The following is a 16,370-nucleotide window of genomic DNA, read 5'->3' on the forward strand; positions in this document are numbered from 1 at the left end:
GTCTCCTGAGATCTGAGATTGGTGGCGTGAGCCACCAATGCCCGGCTGAGCATTAGCTTTGAGTGAAAAAGTTCAGGGACAGTGCCCAGGCCCTGAGTTCAAGCCCCATAACCAACCAAGATATAAACAAACAAAAAGTCTCAGGTATTTTCTTGCTTAGGCTGGGGAAACAGTTGGAGGTCATGGGAGAGGTATGTGGGTGCCCATATCTACCAGCCACAGTACAGATCTGGAAGAGAAAGGCCTGGGGTCAGTCAATATCCAAAGTGGTGGTCCATTGGTAAAGGCCAACAGTCGTAAGACATTTAGCAGCCAGAAGATGCTCCTGGCAGGAACATTTCCTATCACCACACACCTGATGTCAGGTGCTAGTGCTGGGTGTGTAGAAGGAATTGGCCAGGTCTGCACATGGGACACAACCTATGTGCTTGTTGCAAAATCCTGACAACACACAGCCCTCCAGATGGATCTCCTGCCTTACATTGTCATTGGAAACTTGCCCTCCAAGAGTGTGCCCATGGGAGGCCCTGACAATGGGGGCAACAACTAGGTTCCAGTCCATCCAGTCCCGAGGAGCTGCTGTAGCAGAACATAGGGAACATAGGATTGTGGCATGTGGAAGCAAAGGTGGGCCAACAAGTGGGCTGGTGGGTATGGGGGACAGTGGTATGCAAACACTGGAGAAGGTAGCTTGGCAGGTGAGGCTGGCAGCAGGTAGAGTCTAGAGGACATCTGTGATGCGTTCTAGGCTCTATCACATTCTGTTGAGGCCTACCCTGTGTAGCTCATCCTCTGGGCTAGCAGTGACAGTGTAGCCCATGGGTCCCTCTTGTTTCCCTGTGTCATGTTGTGTGGTCTGTGGGCCTCTTTCACCCAGCTCTCATTGGAGTGACTGTCATCACCATGTGCCAGGCCTGCCTTTCTTGTTGTCTCCTTTTACACAATACATGCAGTGAAATTTAGATCTTGGCTCACCTGGAGTCTTCTCACGGAGAGGACTTTACCTCTTTCCACTTGGCCTTTGGCCTTTTGTAACAAAGGACTGGTTTCTCTGAGAATTCAGGGAAGGAGGAAGGAGTCAGTGCCTGGCTGGAGAGGGGCTCTCTAGGTGGCTTGATTCTCTCAAAAAGGATGGTGAGAGAGTTCTTGAAAGCACTATCACACATGGGCAGAGAGTGCCTTGAAAGCCTCTGTTCCCAGCCAGCACTAGTACTAAGAATAACTCTAGAGCCAAATCCAGGATCTTTTTTCCTGTTCTACAGAATTATCAGGTTGGTAGACCAGGGAAAGTGAAGCTGACATTCTGGGAGGTTCCCACTGGCATTCTTAGAGGATAAGAGGGAGGCCCTTGGTGGTGGGGTGCCAGAGTTTTTTCTTTTCCTTCCAATCTTACAAGTCCTTTGGGCTGGGGCTCAAGTGTGCCCAGGGATACCAGGTTTGTGGAAAGCTCTGGTGTGTGTGTGGTGGTGGTGTCCTTTCAAGTGGTAAATTGTACTGTGTCCCCTACAAAGGACTGGCTGCATCCCAAGTTCAAACATAGAGATGGATATTTAGCCCTGGCAACCTTCCCTCCCCTTCTCTAGCAGGGTCATCAGTGGCAGTGCCAGGTTCCAAGTGGTGTTATTCCTGGGCCTCCCTGAACACAAGCCACACATGTCCTGTGGGCATTTGTTCTAGAAAGGGCTGGACCCTGAAGGAAGGCAGGCTTCCTGGACCAGTGCCTACTTGCACGTATCCACTTGCTCAGTGTGGAGCCAGCCATGGCACCTGGATTCTGGTCAATGCTGAGGTGACTGGAGATGGGGAGGCCCTGATACCCAAGAGCTGTCCACAGAGAACCCCTGGACCCTACTGGGATTGGTAAGTGATGACTGTTGCAGGGCACTGAAACCTGAAACTTTTCTCATCATATTTACATAAGAGGAGCCTTATGCAAATATGACATGGACAGAGTCACACAGCATGTATGTGCATCCATCCATCGTGTGCCTGGTAGACAGTAGTGAAGGGAACAACAGTTCTGTATGAGCTGGGAGCACAACCACTGCTCCTATCTAGGCAATTTTTTTTTTTTAAATTTTGAGACCAGCCTGAGCAAAAAGCTACCAAGACCTTATCTCAAAGAACAAGTCTTACCTATAATCCCAGCAACATTCAAAGCAGAAGTAGGAAGATCATGGTCTAAGGCTGATGACTGGCAACCGAAACCTTACCTGAAACAAAAAGGTCTGCAGATATGTTACAAATGATAGAACACCTGCCCCTAGCAAGCATGAGGCCCTGGGTTCAAAACTGCAGTTTTACAAAAATAAATAAATAAATAAATAATGTATAAATATGTAAATAGTAGGAAAGCTTTGACCAGTTTGACTTAGAGATTGAATGTAACTTTGTTTTTAAAATCTTGCTGCTAAACTCATGCTTAAGACACTAATTTTCTATTAGCACACCAAAAGTGAAAAATAAACATGAATAACACATGAATCTCAGGATGATGAGATCTGAGGATTGAGGTTCAAAACCAATCTGGGCAGAAAGGCCCATGAGACTTATTTCCAGTTGACCACAAAAAAAATAGAGGGGCTGCGAAGGTGGCTCCGTGGTAGAGTGCTTGTCTCGCATGTATGAGGCCCTGGGTTTGATTCCTCAGCACCACATAAGCAGAAAAAGCCAGAAGTGGCGCTGTGGCTGCAGTGGTAGAGTGCTTGCCTTGAGCTGAAGATTTGAGGGACAGCGCCCAGGACCAGAGTTCAAGCCCCACGACTGACCAAAAAAAAAAAAAAAGGAAAGAGAGAAGGAAAGCTGTGGCGCAAGTGATAGAGCACCAGACTTCAGCAGTAGGGATAAGGAACAGTGCCCAGGCCCTGAGTTCAAGCCCTAGTACCAGCAGTTAATAAATAGGTAAATAAGTAAAAATCAATAACAGAGTCTAGGAGAGTCCAGGAACAGACTTCCAAATTGGACTTTCCAATGAAAGTCCTGCCTAGTTTCCTTAGTAATGTAACAAGTGAAATGTTACTAATAGGGAAGCCCACCTGAGCCTAGTGTCTGTGTTTTCATTGTGGGTCAGTCACATAGGCTTGGCTGATTGGTGGCTGGCCTAACTTAGTATCTATCTAGTCTCTTCAGAAGTTGGCTGATAGCATGTGGTCCAAGATTTCTACTGGAAGTCACTTGGTTAATGTACTGTCTGCTGTTGTCCAAGGCTTCAGGTAAATAAGGACACTTGTGCTAGGCAGGACATTCTGAGACTTAGAGATTACTTTGTAGTGACTACTTAAGGCCAGTGCTTATGTTGGAATGGGGGAAGCCTGTGGCACACACAATTACCTATAACTGGCTAGGCTGTAGGTGGGAGCATTTGGCATAGGTACACACTGTACTTCTTCCTTGGGTGTTGCTAGTCAGGCAAAGGACAGAATTAAGAATTAGAGCCCCTTGTTGAGTGGTCAATGGGAGGTGCTGATGTTCAGGCTTTTTTAATGCACCCAGAGCCAGGGGGTACAATTTTGGCCCTTGTTAGGTACTTTGAGAGAGAACATACCCTTCAGACTGCAGCCTCTTGAGTTTGGTAAGACTTCACACTGTGGCCCAGCACTGGTGGCTCACGTCTATAATCCTAGCTAGTTAGGAGGTGGAGTTCTAAGCATCACAGTTTGAAGCTGGCCAGAGCAGGAAAGTCCCTGAGACTTTTTTCTTTTTGGTTGGTTGTGGGGCCTGAACTCTGGGTCTGGGCACTGTCCCTCAGCTCTTTAGCTTAAGGCTAGCACTCTAACACTTGAGCCACACTGCCACTTCTTGGCTTTTTCTGCTTATATGGTGCTGAGGAATCGAACCCAGGGCCTCATACATGCAAAGCAAGCACTCTACCACTGAGCCACCTTCTCAGCCCTGTCTGTGAGACTCTTATTTCCAATTAACCACCAGAAGCCCAGAAGTGGTGCAGTGGCTCAAGTGATAGAGCGCTAACCTTGAACTGAAGAGTTGAGTGACAGCGCTAGCCTTGAACTGAAGAGCTGAGTGATAGCGCCCAGGCCCAGAGTTCAAGACCCACGACCCACAAAACAAAAAACAAAAAAAAAAAACTTCCCTGCCCCTCCCCAGACCTGGTGTCAGTGGCTCATATCTGTAATTCTAGCTACTTAGGAGACTTAAGATCTGAGGATCATGGCTAGAAGCCAGCCTGGTAGGAAAGTTCACAAGACTCATCTCTAGTTAGCCATCAAAAAAGCCAGAAGTAGAGCGATGGCTCAAGTAGTGGAGTGCTCACTTTGAGCAATAAAGCTCAGTGGCTTGGTAGAGTGCTTACCTGGCATGCATGAAGCCCTGGTTCAATTCCTCAACTACCACAAACAGAAAAAGTCGAAGTGGCCCTGTGGCTCAAGTGGTAGAGTGCTAGCCTTGAGCAAAAAAGTTCAGGGACAGTGCCCAGGCCCAGAGTTCAAGCCCCAGGACTAGCAAAAAAAAAAAAAAAGGTTGGGGATAACACCAGGACCATGAGTTCAGGCTCAAGGATTGGCGTGTGCGCGCGCGCGCGCGCGCACACACACACACACACACACACACACACACACGACAAAACCACTCCCAGGATCAGCTTTATATGTAATTTTGATTGTTACAAAGATTTCCTGGTTGTCATGTTGCTTGTTCAGCAAAGAGAAGTGGATGTGAGTTGTGGAGCATGGTGTTGCAAGAATACCATGGTGAAGAGACTCCAGGGTGCAGAGTTTGGGATTCCCTGGGGATGGTCAGCTGGCCCTGCTCCTGGGAGGTCAGTGAGGAAGCAGGCCACTGTGAAATGATGTGGTGTCCAGGTGTTGCCATGAAGTGGCTGAGCAGAACATTTTGTGGACCAGCTGGGGTAGAGCAGGTAGATGGACCCATTGCTGTAGGTGTCCTGGTCCTTGAGAATGAGTATAGGTTTCAGGAAACCCACTTAACACAGCAAGTCTAACCAGCAGCCTCCTTCCCCAACAGGCCTTCAGACTCACCTTGCTACATCCTTGTTCTGTGTCCTTAAGACATGCTACCTGAGCTCTCAGTGATAGATGTCACCTGTGGACTTGAGGCTCCGGGAAGGAGCTCTTTTACATCCTCTCTCTGCCCTCTGGTGCTCTCAGCCAACCTCTTCTAGGACCATGTGGCCCCTGTGTCATTTCATTATAGGTGGAGGCTTCTCCCTACTCCCTACCTGTGTCTCATTGTGGCTGTGAGACCTGGAGAAGGGATTAGAGGTCTGGGGAGCCCTTATACCTGAAGAAAACTGCATGTGACCATCTGAGCACAGTTGGTAAAATGAGCCATGTCTGCAGATTGCCACTGGGGCCTCCTTAGCCATCTGGGCAAGCAGCATCCATCACAGGACACAAAAGTGGAGCGCAGCTGCTTTCCAATTCTCAGACCCCAAGTCAAGGCTCCTGAGGCCCATGGCAAGTCTCTGGCCCTTCTGCCTTGATCTCCCTTTACCTGCTCTCATCTGGTTCGGCCTTGGTCACCTGGGTCTCGGGTAATTCCGTAATCCTGCATCGTCTTCACTATTCTGGCTGCCAAGGACATGACATGTGGCATTCCACTGAGTTCAGTGTTTGAGCTTGTGGATGGAGCCAGGCAGGGTGGAGCTATTACGGAGAAAATCAGGCTTGTTTCTGCCCAGCTGAGGTGTCTTTTAGGTGAGGTCCTTGTGGAACATGTAGATGATAAGTAAGATTAAGCTCCAGTCTCACCTGTGGCACCTGGGCTCTGATGGCCATGAAAACCACAGGAAGTTGCCCTGAGTCACAGCAGCAAGATTAGAATGGCCTGGAGTTTGTTGGGTGGTTCTGGTTCCCCACATGTCCACTTGCCCTGCACACAGTGCATTCACCTGGAAGCCAGAGGCTGTGCCCATGGCCAACCCCTTTGCCAGCCCTGATGAAAGGTGTCCAAGGCTAGTAGGAGTAGAGGAACTTGGGTCTTCCTTGGTGGGTCCAAGGTTGGATCCAGGAGTTTGCTGAGGAAGCTTCTGGGAGTCTAGGTAAGGAGGAGTTGCAGTGCAAGGTAAAGAGGAAAAGAGAAGGTAGCCTGCTGGCCAAAGCCAGGTGGAGGGACCAGTGGGCAGCGGACCTGGCTTGAGTGGGGGGCGAGGGATTGGAGAGAAAGGCAGTTCCTGATGGTCCCCTCCCCAGGGGCTGGCTTTCCTCTGGTCCTTCCCTCCTAATGACCACGTCTTCATCAAGGCTACAGTCCTGGGCTCTGCGCCAGCACCTCTAGCTCGTCTTCCCAGAGACCTGTTGAGGACTTTGCTGAGGACTTCAGAGCCCTCCCCACCACTGCTGTCCGGAGGACTGGTGTGTTTCCTACCTAGGCCTGCTAGGATGACAGGCTCCTGCGCTGAACTGGAAGAGAAGTCTGATTATCAAACAGTGGCCAAAGCTGCCCCTGTCAGTGGCCCTACCTAGTGGCTGGGCATGTAGTTCAGGAAAGGCTAAAGTAGGCCAAGGCCAAGAGTGTTGGTCTCCTCTGACACTATAGAACAGTGTTTTCCTGGTGGGTAGTTCTCAGAATAGGGCCTTGGGCAGCCCCTGGCCCCTGGGCCAGTGGGATTCCAGGAAGGCCTGGCTGACAGGATTTCTCTCAGTGATCACAGCTTGGTAGGTGTTTATGTCAGAGAAAGACCAACTCCCCAGGGCTAGGCATTTGTATCTTCAGGACATATGGTGGCTTCTGGGACCCTCTATCTACAGCACCTGGTGGGAGGGGCACCTGGGGCCCTCCTGAAGCCCAGCATGCTCCGTCTCCTTGTATTATTACTGCTTAGGGAACTGGGGAATGGACCTAGCCCCCTTCTGACCTCTGGACCTCAGCCACACAGGGCCTTTCTGCAATGAGCATCCCTTTGAGGCAGTAGCCAGCAGCCCATCTCCCATCATCCTGTGCTGCTGCAGATGGTTCTTATCACCATGGTGATGCATCACCTGCATAGCCCTCACTTACTCTCTAAACTAGGGGACTAGTCCTCAGATGGCCATCATTGATGCCTATCCTGTGGTAGACTTGGCACAAAATAGACCAAGGAGAAAGGTGAGTAAGCAGAGGAACTGCTGAGCCAAGGCTTAGTCCTGGTGGGATACCTCTAGGGCCAGGTGGGCATATGTCCCTTGGGACAGATGGGGACTGTAGGGACAGTAGAGACAGTAGGAGACAAAGTGTTCCTAGATGATAAGGTGAATCCAGTGAGTGGGAGACAGCCTGTATTGTCTACAGGAAGGCCTCATGAACTTGGCAGCTTCTCTGACATTGAGCTTAGGTCATGTCTGTCTACTGCAGATTGTGGATTAAACCCGTCATCTTGTGGTGCTGCCTCTTGTGATAGCTAGATCGGTTGGTGCTTGTTCTGTGAGTGCTGAGACACAGTCTGTAATGGTTTTATTGCTGCTAATGTCAGCTAGGAGCTCGCTCTGCCCCCCAGAGCTAGGGCTTGGGCCTTTACCAGAGCCAGTGATTGTGGGGGATCTTCTGTCCTAAAACAGTGAGCCACAGCCTTCCCCAGCCTGTGCTTGTATAGCCACTGGGAGAGGTTTGAGGACCCTCACCAAGGACAATGTCCAATATGGGTGATTGGAAGCTCAGGGCAGAGAAGCAGAAATGCCATGATCTATTGAGATGCGAAGTTAGAATGGGCTGAGCCTGGGCACCTCACCCACTAGGGACCTGACATAACCCAATTTACAGGCTTACAGTTTCAAGTTCTCGTGGGTACTGCCTGCTTGACTTCTGGCACTAGGGACACTGAATAAACCCTCCTTAGTCTCCAGGGTACCCCAAGATAGAACACAGCATGACCTGGTCTCTAGGGCTCCTCAAGATGTGGCACAGCCCTCTTGGACCTCTAAGGTGCTTTTTCTCTGGAGCTCAGTGCCCTCTATTACACATATATGCTTACATGTAATCACTTGAAGATAGTATATGTGTATGAATACACACATCCATGCACTTATACACATTGCAGACTCATATCTGTGAAGGTACATTGAACATATATATATTCTTTTTTTTTTTTGGTGCCAGTATTAGGATTGAATTCAGGGCCTAGGTGCTGGCTGGCACTCTTATCACTGGAGAGCCAGCTCCACTTGCAGCTTTTGGGTGGCTAACTGGAGATAAGAGTCACACAGCTGTTTTAAATGGTGATCCTAAGATCCCAGCCTCCTGAGTGGCTGGGATTACAGGAGTGAGTCACCAGCTTTTTGCTGGTTAACTTGGAGATGAATCTCAGATTTTTCTGCCTAAGCTGTTTTCAAACCTCAGTCCTCAGATCTCACTCTCCTGAGAGTAGCTAGAATTACAGGTATGAGTCACCAGCACCCAGCTGGCTATTTTTTCTTATTAGTGTACATTAATTGTATGGGGGGGTATTGTGTCATTTCCATATGTGTCAACAGTATATGTCAATCAGCCTCACCTGTTATTTTTCTCCATCCCACTTCCTTACGGCAGGCTTTATTGTTGCTTTTATCCATATAAATAAACTATTTTTACTGTATTCATCCTCATCTACCCTCTTTGTTAGCCTTCTCTACTCCCACTGGTGCTCACCTCCCCATCTGAGCCTGATTTACTTTTCTATCATTAGACCTTTCTTAGAGGAATCAGTAGTAGAACATCTGCTTGGCTGCCCATTTCCAGCTGTGGGTGCCAGCTGCACATTTCAGAGAACTTTAGGTTCCCTTTCCAGAGTTAGTGGTTTAAGATCTAATCTCAGTTTTTGACTCAGAAGTAGAAAATACCTTTTGGGTTCCAGAAGTCCCTGGGCTACAGGGTCTTTGTGGCAAGGAACTATGAACTTAATCCACACCCACCTAGAACCCAGGGCTGGCACACATCTCTCCTTGTCTGCTAATGTGGGTGCATGGAGCTCTTAGGTCTGTAGGTGGTGGGCATGTGTACTGGATGAAGGCCTGCTGGGGACACATGCTGCCTAGCATCCCAGGTGAGTGGGGTGTGCTGGGGGTGTGGTGCCATGGGTTGAGATGGCTTGTGGGGAGGAGTTGGTGCCCTTGCAGAGAAGGGTTTGCCACACACTGGCCCTAGCTATGTGTGTGAACGGTTCCTATTCTTGCTGCTGTTACCCCCTCCAGCACCCACTCATCACAGGGCTAATGAACTCACAGGTGAAGGGCTAAAAGCACCTGATTCTCACTTGTCCAGCCCCGCTCATTGGTGATGGCCTGTTCAGGGACATTGTAGGTTCAGCAAGACCCTGCTGTCATCTGTTCTGTTTTTCTTTTTCTTTTTTCTTTTCTTTTTTTTTTTTGTGTGTGTGTGTGTGCCAGTACTAGGACTTGAACTTGGGGTCTGGGCACTGCCCTGAGCTTTTTTCACTAAAGGCTAGTGCTCTAGCACTTGAGCCACAGCTCCACTTCCAGCTTTTTTGCTGGTTAATTGGAGATAAGAGTCTCTTAGATTTGTTTGTTCAGGCTGGCTTCAAATTGTGATGTTCAAATTTCAGCCTTCTGAGTAGCTAGTATGACAGGCATAAGCCATCAGTGCCCTGCTTGTTATCTGCTGTTTATTCAACTCATCATTTCCTTTTCCTACAGACCTCGTGACCTCAGAGACGTGGCCCCTCACAACTCATGTGCATCATCTTCTTTAAGTTCGATCCTCACCCTGTTTCTAAAAATGCATACAGGTAACACCCTTGTTTTGCATCTGCCCTATTCTACTAAGCCTTAGGTGTCCAGCTGGTTCTTATCCTGCCACGTATAGGAGAAAGGGCAGGCCACAGGGTGTATAGGCCAAACTCTAGATGGCAGGAGGCCAGAGGACAAGCTGCCCAGGCATGTGCCTGTCTTCTTGGACAGTAGTCACTGAATGTGGAGTACTGGCACAATGCTTCTGATAGCAGGGGCTCAGTGTTGAGATAAAAGATCAAGAGCACCGAGTGCCGGTGGCTCACGCCTGTAATCCTAGCTACTCAGGAGGCTGAGATCTGAGGATCTTGCTTCAAAGCCAGCCTGGGCAGGAAAGTCAGCCTGGACAGGAAAGTCCGTGAGACTCTTATCTCCAATAAACCACTAGGAAACCGGAAGTGGTGCTGTAGCTCAAGTGGTAGAGCGCTCGCCTTGAACTGAAGAGCTGAGGGATAGTGCCCAAGCCCAGAGTTCAAGCCCCATGACTGACAAAAAAAAAAAAAAAAGATGAAGAGCCTCTGAGCCGCACAGAAGCAGACTTGGATCCAGGCTAGGGGCGCAGCTCTGTGGACTCTGATCAGGGCCAGGGAAGCAGAAGTGGGTGGTGGTTACAGTGAGACCCTGGTGAGCTGATAGGTCTGAGGTGCAAATGAGAAATCGAAGTGGTAATGCGGTAATAAAGTCATTAGTTTCTAAGGAATTGTGGCTTTTGAAATGAGGACTAGAGTTGCAGGAAAGGCTGAAGGATCAGCTAAGGAGGTAGGAGATGGAGGACAAATAAGGGTAAGCCTGGAGTCAACCCTACTTACTCCCCAGCTATGGGCTCCTAACCATGCCCTTCCATTCCTCAGGACATGCTAGTGTTTGTCCACATAGAGAATGAGGCAGAAATTTAACTCACAACCAAGAATGATGTTCAGAGCCAGGTGCCGGTGGCTCATACCTATAATCCTAGCTATTTAGGAGTCTGAGGTCTGAGGATCGTGGTTCAAAGCCAGTCTAGCTAGAAAGTCTGTGAGATTCTTATCTCCACCAAACTATCAAACAAAACAAAACAAAAAAAAACAACCAAAACCCAGAAATGGAGCTGTGGGCCCAAGTAGCACTGTGCAAAAGAAGCTCAGGGATAGCACCTAGGCCCCTGAGTTCAAGCCCCAGGATCAGCACACAAAGGAAGGAAGGCAGGGAGGGAGGGAGGGAGGAAAGAAGGGAAGGAGGGACGGAGGCAGGCAGGCAGGCAGACATTTAGACTCTCTATGCAAATTATCTGGGAAGTTTTCGTTATTTTGAACTGTGCTTTCTAAATGACCATTTCTACCTGGGTCTCACATTGAATGGCTGGGCAGGATTTTATAGACACTGTTCTGCCTGACATAGTGGCTGAATCTTCTTACTTGAGGCCAAGGTATGGGCAGTAGGGACAAATTAGGCATAACCTATATGAAGAGCAGCCACTACCCTAGGAGTTGAGATGGGATACCCAGGACAGAGCCACATCCTTCCCCAGGTTAAGATTTCAGACCTTGCCAGAAAGCATATGGCTATGACCCATTAGCTGTCTAAGAAGTCCCTGAGTTCCATATATACACAATGGAATTCTATGCCTCCATCAGAAAGAATGACATTGCCCCATTTGTTAGGAAATGGAAAGACTTGGAAAAAATTACATTAAGTGAAGTAAGCTAGGTCCAAAGGTTTCCCTTATTTGCAATAACTAGTATATGTCTGAGTCAAGCAGAAAAGGTCAGATAAGTTGATGTTAGGGAAATGAACCCTAAGATATGTATTCAAATGTTTTTTCTTTCTTGTGATTGTTTCTAACATATTTATAAGATGTTTTCTTTGTTGCTTTGTATGTCCCTCCCCCACTGTATACCTGCTTTCACTGTATTTGATGTTGTTATAATTTGTGGAGGGAAAGGGAAAAAACAAATCGTTTAAATAGGGATACAGGTGGACCCATTGCAACAATGAGATGTACAAGTCGTTATGTGGAAAACGAACTTTACAACTTTGGTGGTGGGGGGGAGGAGGGTTGGGTGGGGGGGAGAGGATGGGATGGGAAGGGTAAACAAAGGAGGAGGCAACAATGCTTGATAAGAAATGTACTCATTATCTTGCCCATGTAATTGTAACCCCTCTGTACAGTATTTTCACAATAAAAAAAAAAAAAAAAAAAAAAGAAGTCCCTGAGTTCCATGTTGGCAGAACTTACTGGAAAATCTGCCTTCTGGGGTTCTGGCAACTGTCACAGGGTAGAGGTTGGGCAAAGGTACTGGCCCCTGGGTGCCAGTAGCTACAGTGCACTGCAGGAGCCTGTGGAAGCCAAATGGATTGCAGGAGCTGCCTGAGAAAGCAATTTTTGTTTCTTACTGTCTCTTTAACCTCCTATATTGATAAAGCCTAACTTTGGGCCAGCTGCAAAGTTCAGCTCCATTGTCACTGAGCAGGCAGTGAAAGGTGAATTTGGACAAAGCTTCCTATATAGCCTTACAGTCCCTGAGTCTATCATTGGAGATAATTATTACTTCCTGACTTCTCTAGATTATGTTTCCCAAAGACTATACCTACATTTAAACTGAAGATGGGAAGGAAGAGGGAGAAGGAATTGGCAGGTATTTATAACACAGGCAAGTAGGCAGTCAAGAATTTTTTTTTTATTGTGAAAATACTGTACAGAGGGGTTACAATTACATGGGCAAGATAATGAGCACATTTCTTATCAAGCATTGTAGCCTCCTGCTTTGTTTCCCCTTCCCATCTCTTCCTCCCCCCGCCCCCGGCCCCCCTCCGCAGTCAAGAATTGTGTAAGCAATAGAGTACTGGTGGCTCACACCTGAAATTTAGCTATTCAGGATGCTGAGATCTGGGGATCAAGGTTCAAAGCTAGCCTGGGCAGACAGAAAAAAGATTAGATTCTTATCTCCAATCAGCAATAAAAAGGCTGGAAGTAGAGATGTGGCTTAAGTAGTAGAGTTCTCAGCCATGAATGAAAAAGCCAAATGAGAACTCAAGGCCCTGAGTTCAAGCCTCAGTTCTGGCAATCAATCAGTCAATCAATTAATTAATCAGTAGAACTGTACAAACCAAGTTGTGGCACACCACCTGTAACCCCTAGCTACTCAAGAGGCTGAGGCAGGAGGATCATGAGTTCAAGGCCAGCTTGGGCAACATAGTGAGGATAGTGAGGATAGAGAAGTTCATCTTAAAAAAAAAGCCAACTGCTATGACGCATGCCTATAATACTCAGGAGGCAGAGATCAGGAGGATTATAGTTCAAGGCTAGCCCAGGCCAAAACAAACAAAAAACCCTATCTCAACCAATAAGTTGGATGTGATGGTGTGTACCTGTCATCCTAGTTATCTTGGGAGGCTTAAAAATAGAAGAATTGTGGTTCAGTCTGGCATAGAGGGAAAAAAAAGTGAGATTCAGATTGAAAACAAAATAAAAAAAAAAACAAGTGGTAGTTCAAACCCTAAGACTGACAAAAAAAAAAAAAAGAACTGTTGCAAGAGTCAAATTGTTCTCATTCCTAAATGGTTAATTAGGACCTCATACTCAGAGGTTACCCACAAGGCAAGCTCTGCCCACCTTTTGCTGCTAGTAGAGGCTCTGTTTCCAGCCAGTCCTGGCCAAGCAGGGCCTGGAAGAGCCCAGGCTTCCCATTCACCACCTGGGCTTCAGCCCTCCTCAGAAGTCACCTTGACCTTGAGTCAGCCTTAGGCCCTGAGGATCACTCTATTTACTGTCTCTCTCCTGCTATTTGGCAACAGTAGATAACTAGGAAACAGGCCAAAATAACTTGAAGTGAAAATGGCCGTTGGAAAGCCAGGCTTCATTCAGAGCTTCCATTGTGGCTATCATAGCTGGCTTTAGGTGAGGCAGAGGGTACTGTCCGTTTGGGTTTGAAGCCATACCGGCAAGAGAACAGACCCCAGAGTAGGGGTCACCTGCAGCACAAGATGTTAGAGGCTGAGTCCTATTCTCACATTTCTGTGTTGGAATCTTAACTGCCATTTCTCCAATGTGACTACATTTGGGGATTTTAATTGATGAAAAAATGAGGCCAGGCCAGTGAGCTTTTATCAGTATGATGGGTTTCCTTATGAGAAAAGATTAGGATACAGACACACATACAGAGGGAGACTAGTGTGAAGAGAGATAGAAGGCATCTAGGACAAAGGTCTCAGAAAAACTAGCCTTGCTGGCATTTCAATCTTGGACTTCCAGTCACCCCCTCCCCCCCAGCCCCAACTGCAAGTCAAGGAATTATCAGTATCAAAGTCATCTAGCCTATGATGGTCTCTTCTGGTCTCTATGAAACTAATGTAGTAGGGGGCTGTCAACTTGATGCCCTAGAGGACTTCCCTGCCCTCATGTCCTCACAACCCCAGGAAGCTTGCCTACCAGCTTACAGGACACTAATGTGTCCTTGGCAGAGGAGGTTAACAGCAGTCTGTTGGCATTCTAGCTCAGTACATGGATGGGTATTACTGCCAAGACCTGCCTTGTGAGTTTGGCTATTCCAAATAGCTTTGGCATTCAGACCAAGGTGGCCTTGCTCTGAGAGGAAGAACCACCCCCTGGTGACCATTCAGGAATGAGAACAATGTGACTTTTTTTTTTTTTTTTGTCAGTTATAGGGCTTGAACTCAAGACCTGGGCACTGTCCCTGAGCTCTTTTGCTCAAGGCTAACACTCTACCATTTGAGCCATAGCACCACTTTTGGTTTTCTGAGTGGTTTATTGTAGACTGGAGATAAGAGTCTCACAGACTTTCCTGCCTGGGCTGGCTTTGAACTGTGATCCTCAGATCTCAGCCTCTTGAGTAGCTAGGATTACAGGTGTGAGCCACCAGAGCCCAGCTCACTTCCAGCTTTTTGATTTATGGGGTACTAAGGAATTGAATCCTAGGCAAGCACTCTACCACTAAACCACATTCCCAGCCCTTGGCAAGAATAATTTAAAGTAATTATTGGGATAGCTTTTGATGAAGTTGGTATAGGATGTCTGTCCCTGCTGGCTCAATTGTGTTGAAGGTTTTCTTTTAAGACCCACAGCCATTATTTAAAATACTTAGTATTCCTGAAAGTGCATATATCACAGCAGTCTTTAAGTCCACAAGAGAAGAAATAGAATAGGTTAGGCATGGTGGCTCACACCTGTAATCCCAGCTAAGCAGGAGGCAGCAGTAGAAGGATTTGGTGTTATGGCTGGTCCTAGTATAAATAAATAAATCAAGCAAGCAAGCAATTATGGCTGGCCCTGGCATAAATAAAGCAAGCAAACAAGGAAAAATGGCCAGGGATGTGAATGGAATAATAGAACACTTACCTTGCAAGGCCCCGAGTCCAAACCCAAATGCTGCCAATAATTAATAGAATAGGACTAAATCCAGCACAGATGGCTAGATATTTTTCTAAAGCATGGTTTAGAACTGCATGTGATTCCTAGAGGTTGTGTTGGAAGTTATTAAATTAGCTCCGTGGAACACACAGTTACCTTTCCAAATAAACTTTGGGATTTTGGTTGTTTGTAAAATTGAAATCCAGGCATTTGAGTGAATGAAAGGCAACACGGCCCTTTCTCAGTTGTACTTGGTCTATGAAGAGGAAGTGTTCATCCATGGAGGTGCTGTCACCCTTAGCGCATGGACTTGTTAATTGCTCTTATCTTCCAGCACAGGGATTTTGTTGTGGCCAATAAATGATCAACTATGTGTGTGTATTTTGTTTTTGTTTTGCTGAGCCTTAAGCCCTCACTTGGCTTTTCTGCTGAAGAAAAAAAAAAGCCACTTGAGCCTATGACTCTACTTATAGCTTTTGGTAGTTAATCAGAGGTAAGAGTCTCATAGACTTGTCTCTCCTGGGCTGGCTTTGAACCATGATCCTCTGGTCTAAGCCTCCTGAGTAGCTTGGATTACAGATGTGAATCCCCAATGACAGACCCTGTGTATGCTTGTTTAGCTGAAGGATGAGTATGATAATTCTGAGAATATTTGGAGAGTTAAAATTGACTGAATTTTACCTATTTGTCTTTGAAATAAAGACACAAAATATTATAGATCCTGAGGTTATTTTTACATTGGTTATTTTGATCTCTGTTTGCATTGGCTGTTTTTGAGGTGGTATCTTACTCTATACCCAAGATAGCTTGGGTATAGATTCTCCTATTTATGTTTCCCTGTTTCACTTGGGATGACAGACACATGCCTCCGTGCCCAGCCATTGGTTTTGATGATGGAATCTCATATTTATGTCCATGCTGGCTTTGAATAGCGATCCCCTGAACTTCACCTTCCAAGTAGCTGAGATCACAGGCACACAGCAACATTACCCAGTATATCAAAACTTTTTTTTTTACTCTCCCTTGTTGGCTACAATCTGGAGTAGTTGCTGGATAAGCAGTTGCTTCCTGTGGCCACTGTGAGTTCTCACAGAGTCTGATGGCTGGGTCATCAGCAATCAGAGCACAGAGTACATGCTACCTGTTGCCAAACCACCCCACATGGTGTACTACTCACCCTTAGATGGTACACACACACTCCAGCAGTCAGTGCCTGGTTGTGGTGGTTAGTCAGTGTTTTCACATAGTAGGACAAAACAGGCAGTGGGTGACTTGTGCCACTCCAAGTCATGTCCCTGAGCACTGGGCACAGATGAACTTTCATCTGCACTGCAGCGCCCCCATGTGTT

At 47.1% G+C, this 16,370-nt stretch overlaps 1 protein-coding gene across 6 annotated transcripts in view; it reads left to right on the top strand.

The window, feature by feature from the left end:
• Tango2 (transport and golgi organization 2 homolog) overlaps positions 1-16,370 on the top strand; it is a 39,132-nt gene that overhangs the window by 4,319 nt on the left and 18,443 nt on the right. For 2 of the 6 annotated variants that reach the window (XM_042666282.1, XM_042666283.1), the window contains exons 1-2: positions 1,662-1,860; positions 9,582-9,673. In XM_042666282.1, coding sequence (XP_042522216.1) covers positions 9,618-9,673 — 56 coding nt within the window. In that variant the 5' untranslated portion in view covers positions 1,662-1,860; positions 9,582-9,617. Of the gene's footprint in view, positions 1-1,660; positions 1,861-8,837; positions 8,972-9,581; positions 9,674-16,370 lie in introns of those variants that run through there. The other 4 variants (XM_042666281.1, XM_042666278.1, XM_042666280.1 and 1 more) reach the window with 4 other exon arrangements.

Source organism: Dipodomys spectabilis, unplaced genomic scaffold, assembly GCF_019054845.1.
Source record: "Dipodomys spectabilis isolate Male_0828 unplaced genomic scaffold, ASM1905484v1 ptg000363l, whole genome shotgun sequence".
Taxonomy (NCBI): Eukaryota; Metazoa; Chordata; class Mammalia; order Rodentia; family Heteromyidae; genus Dipodomys; species Dipodomys spectabilis.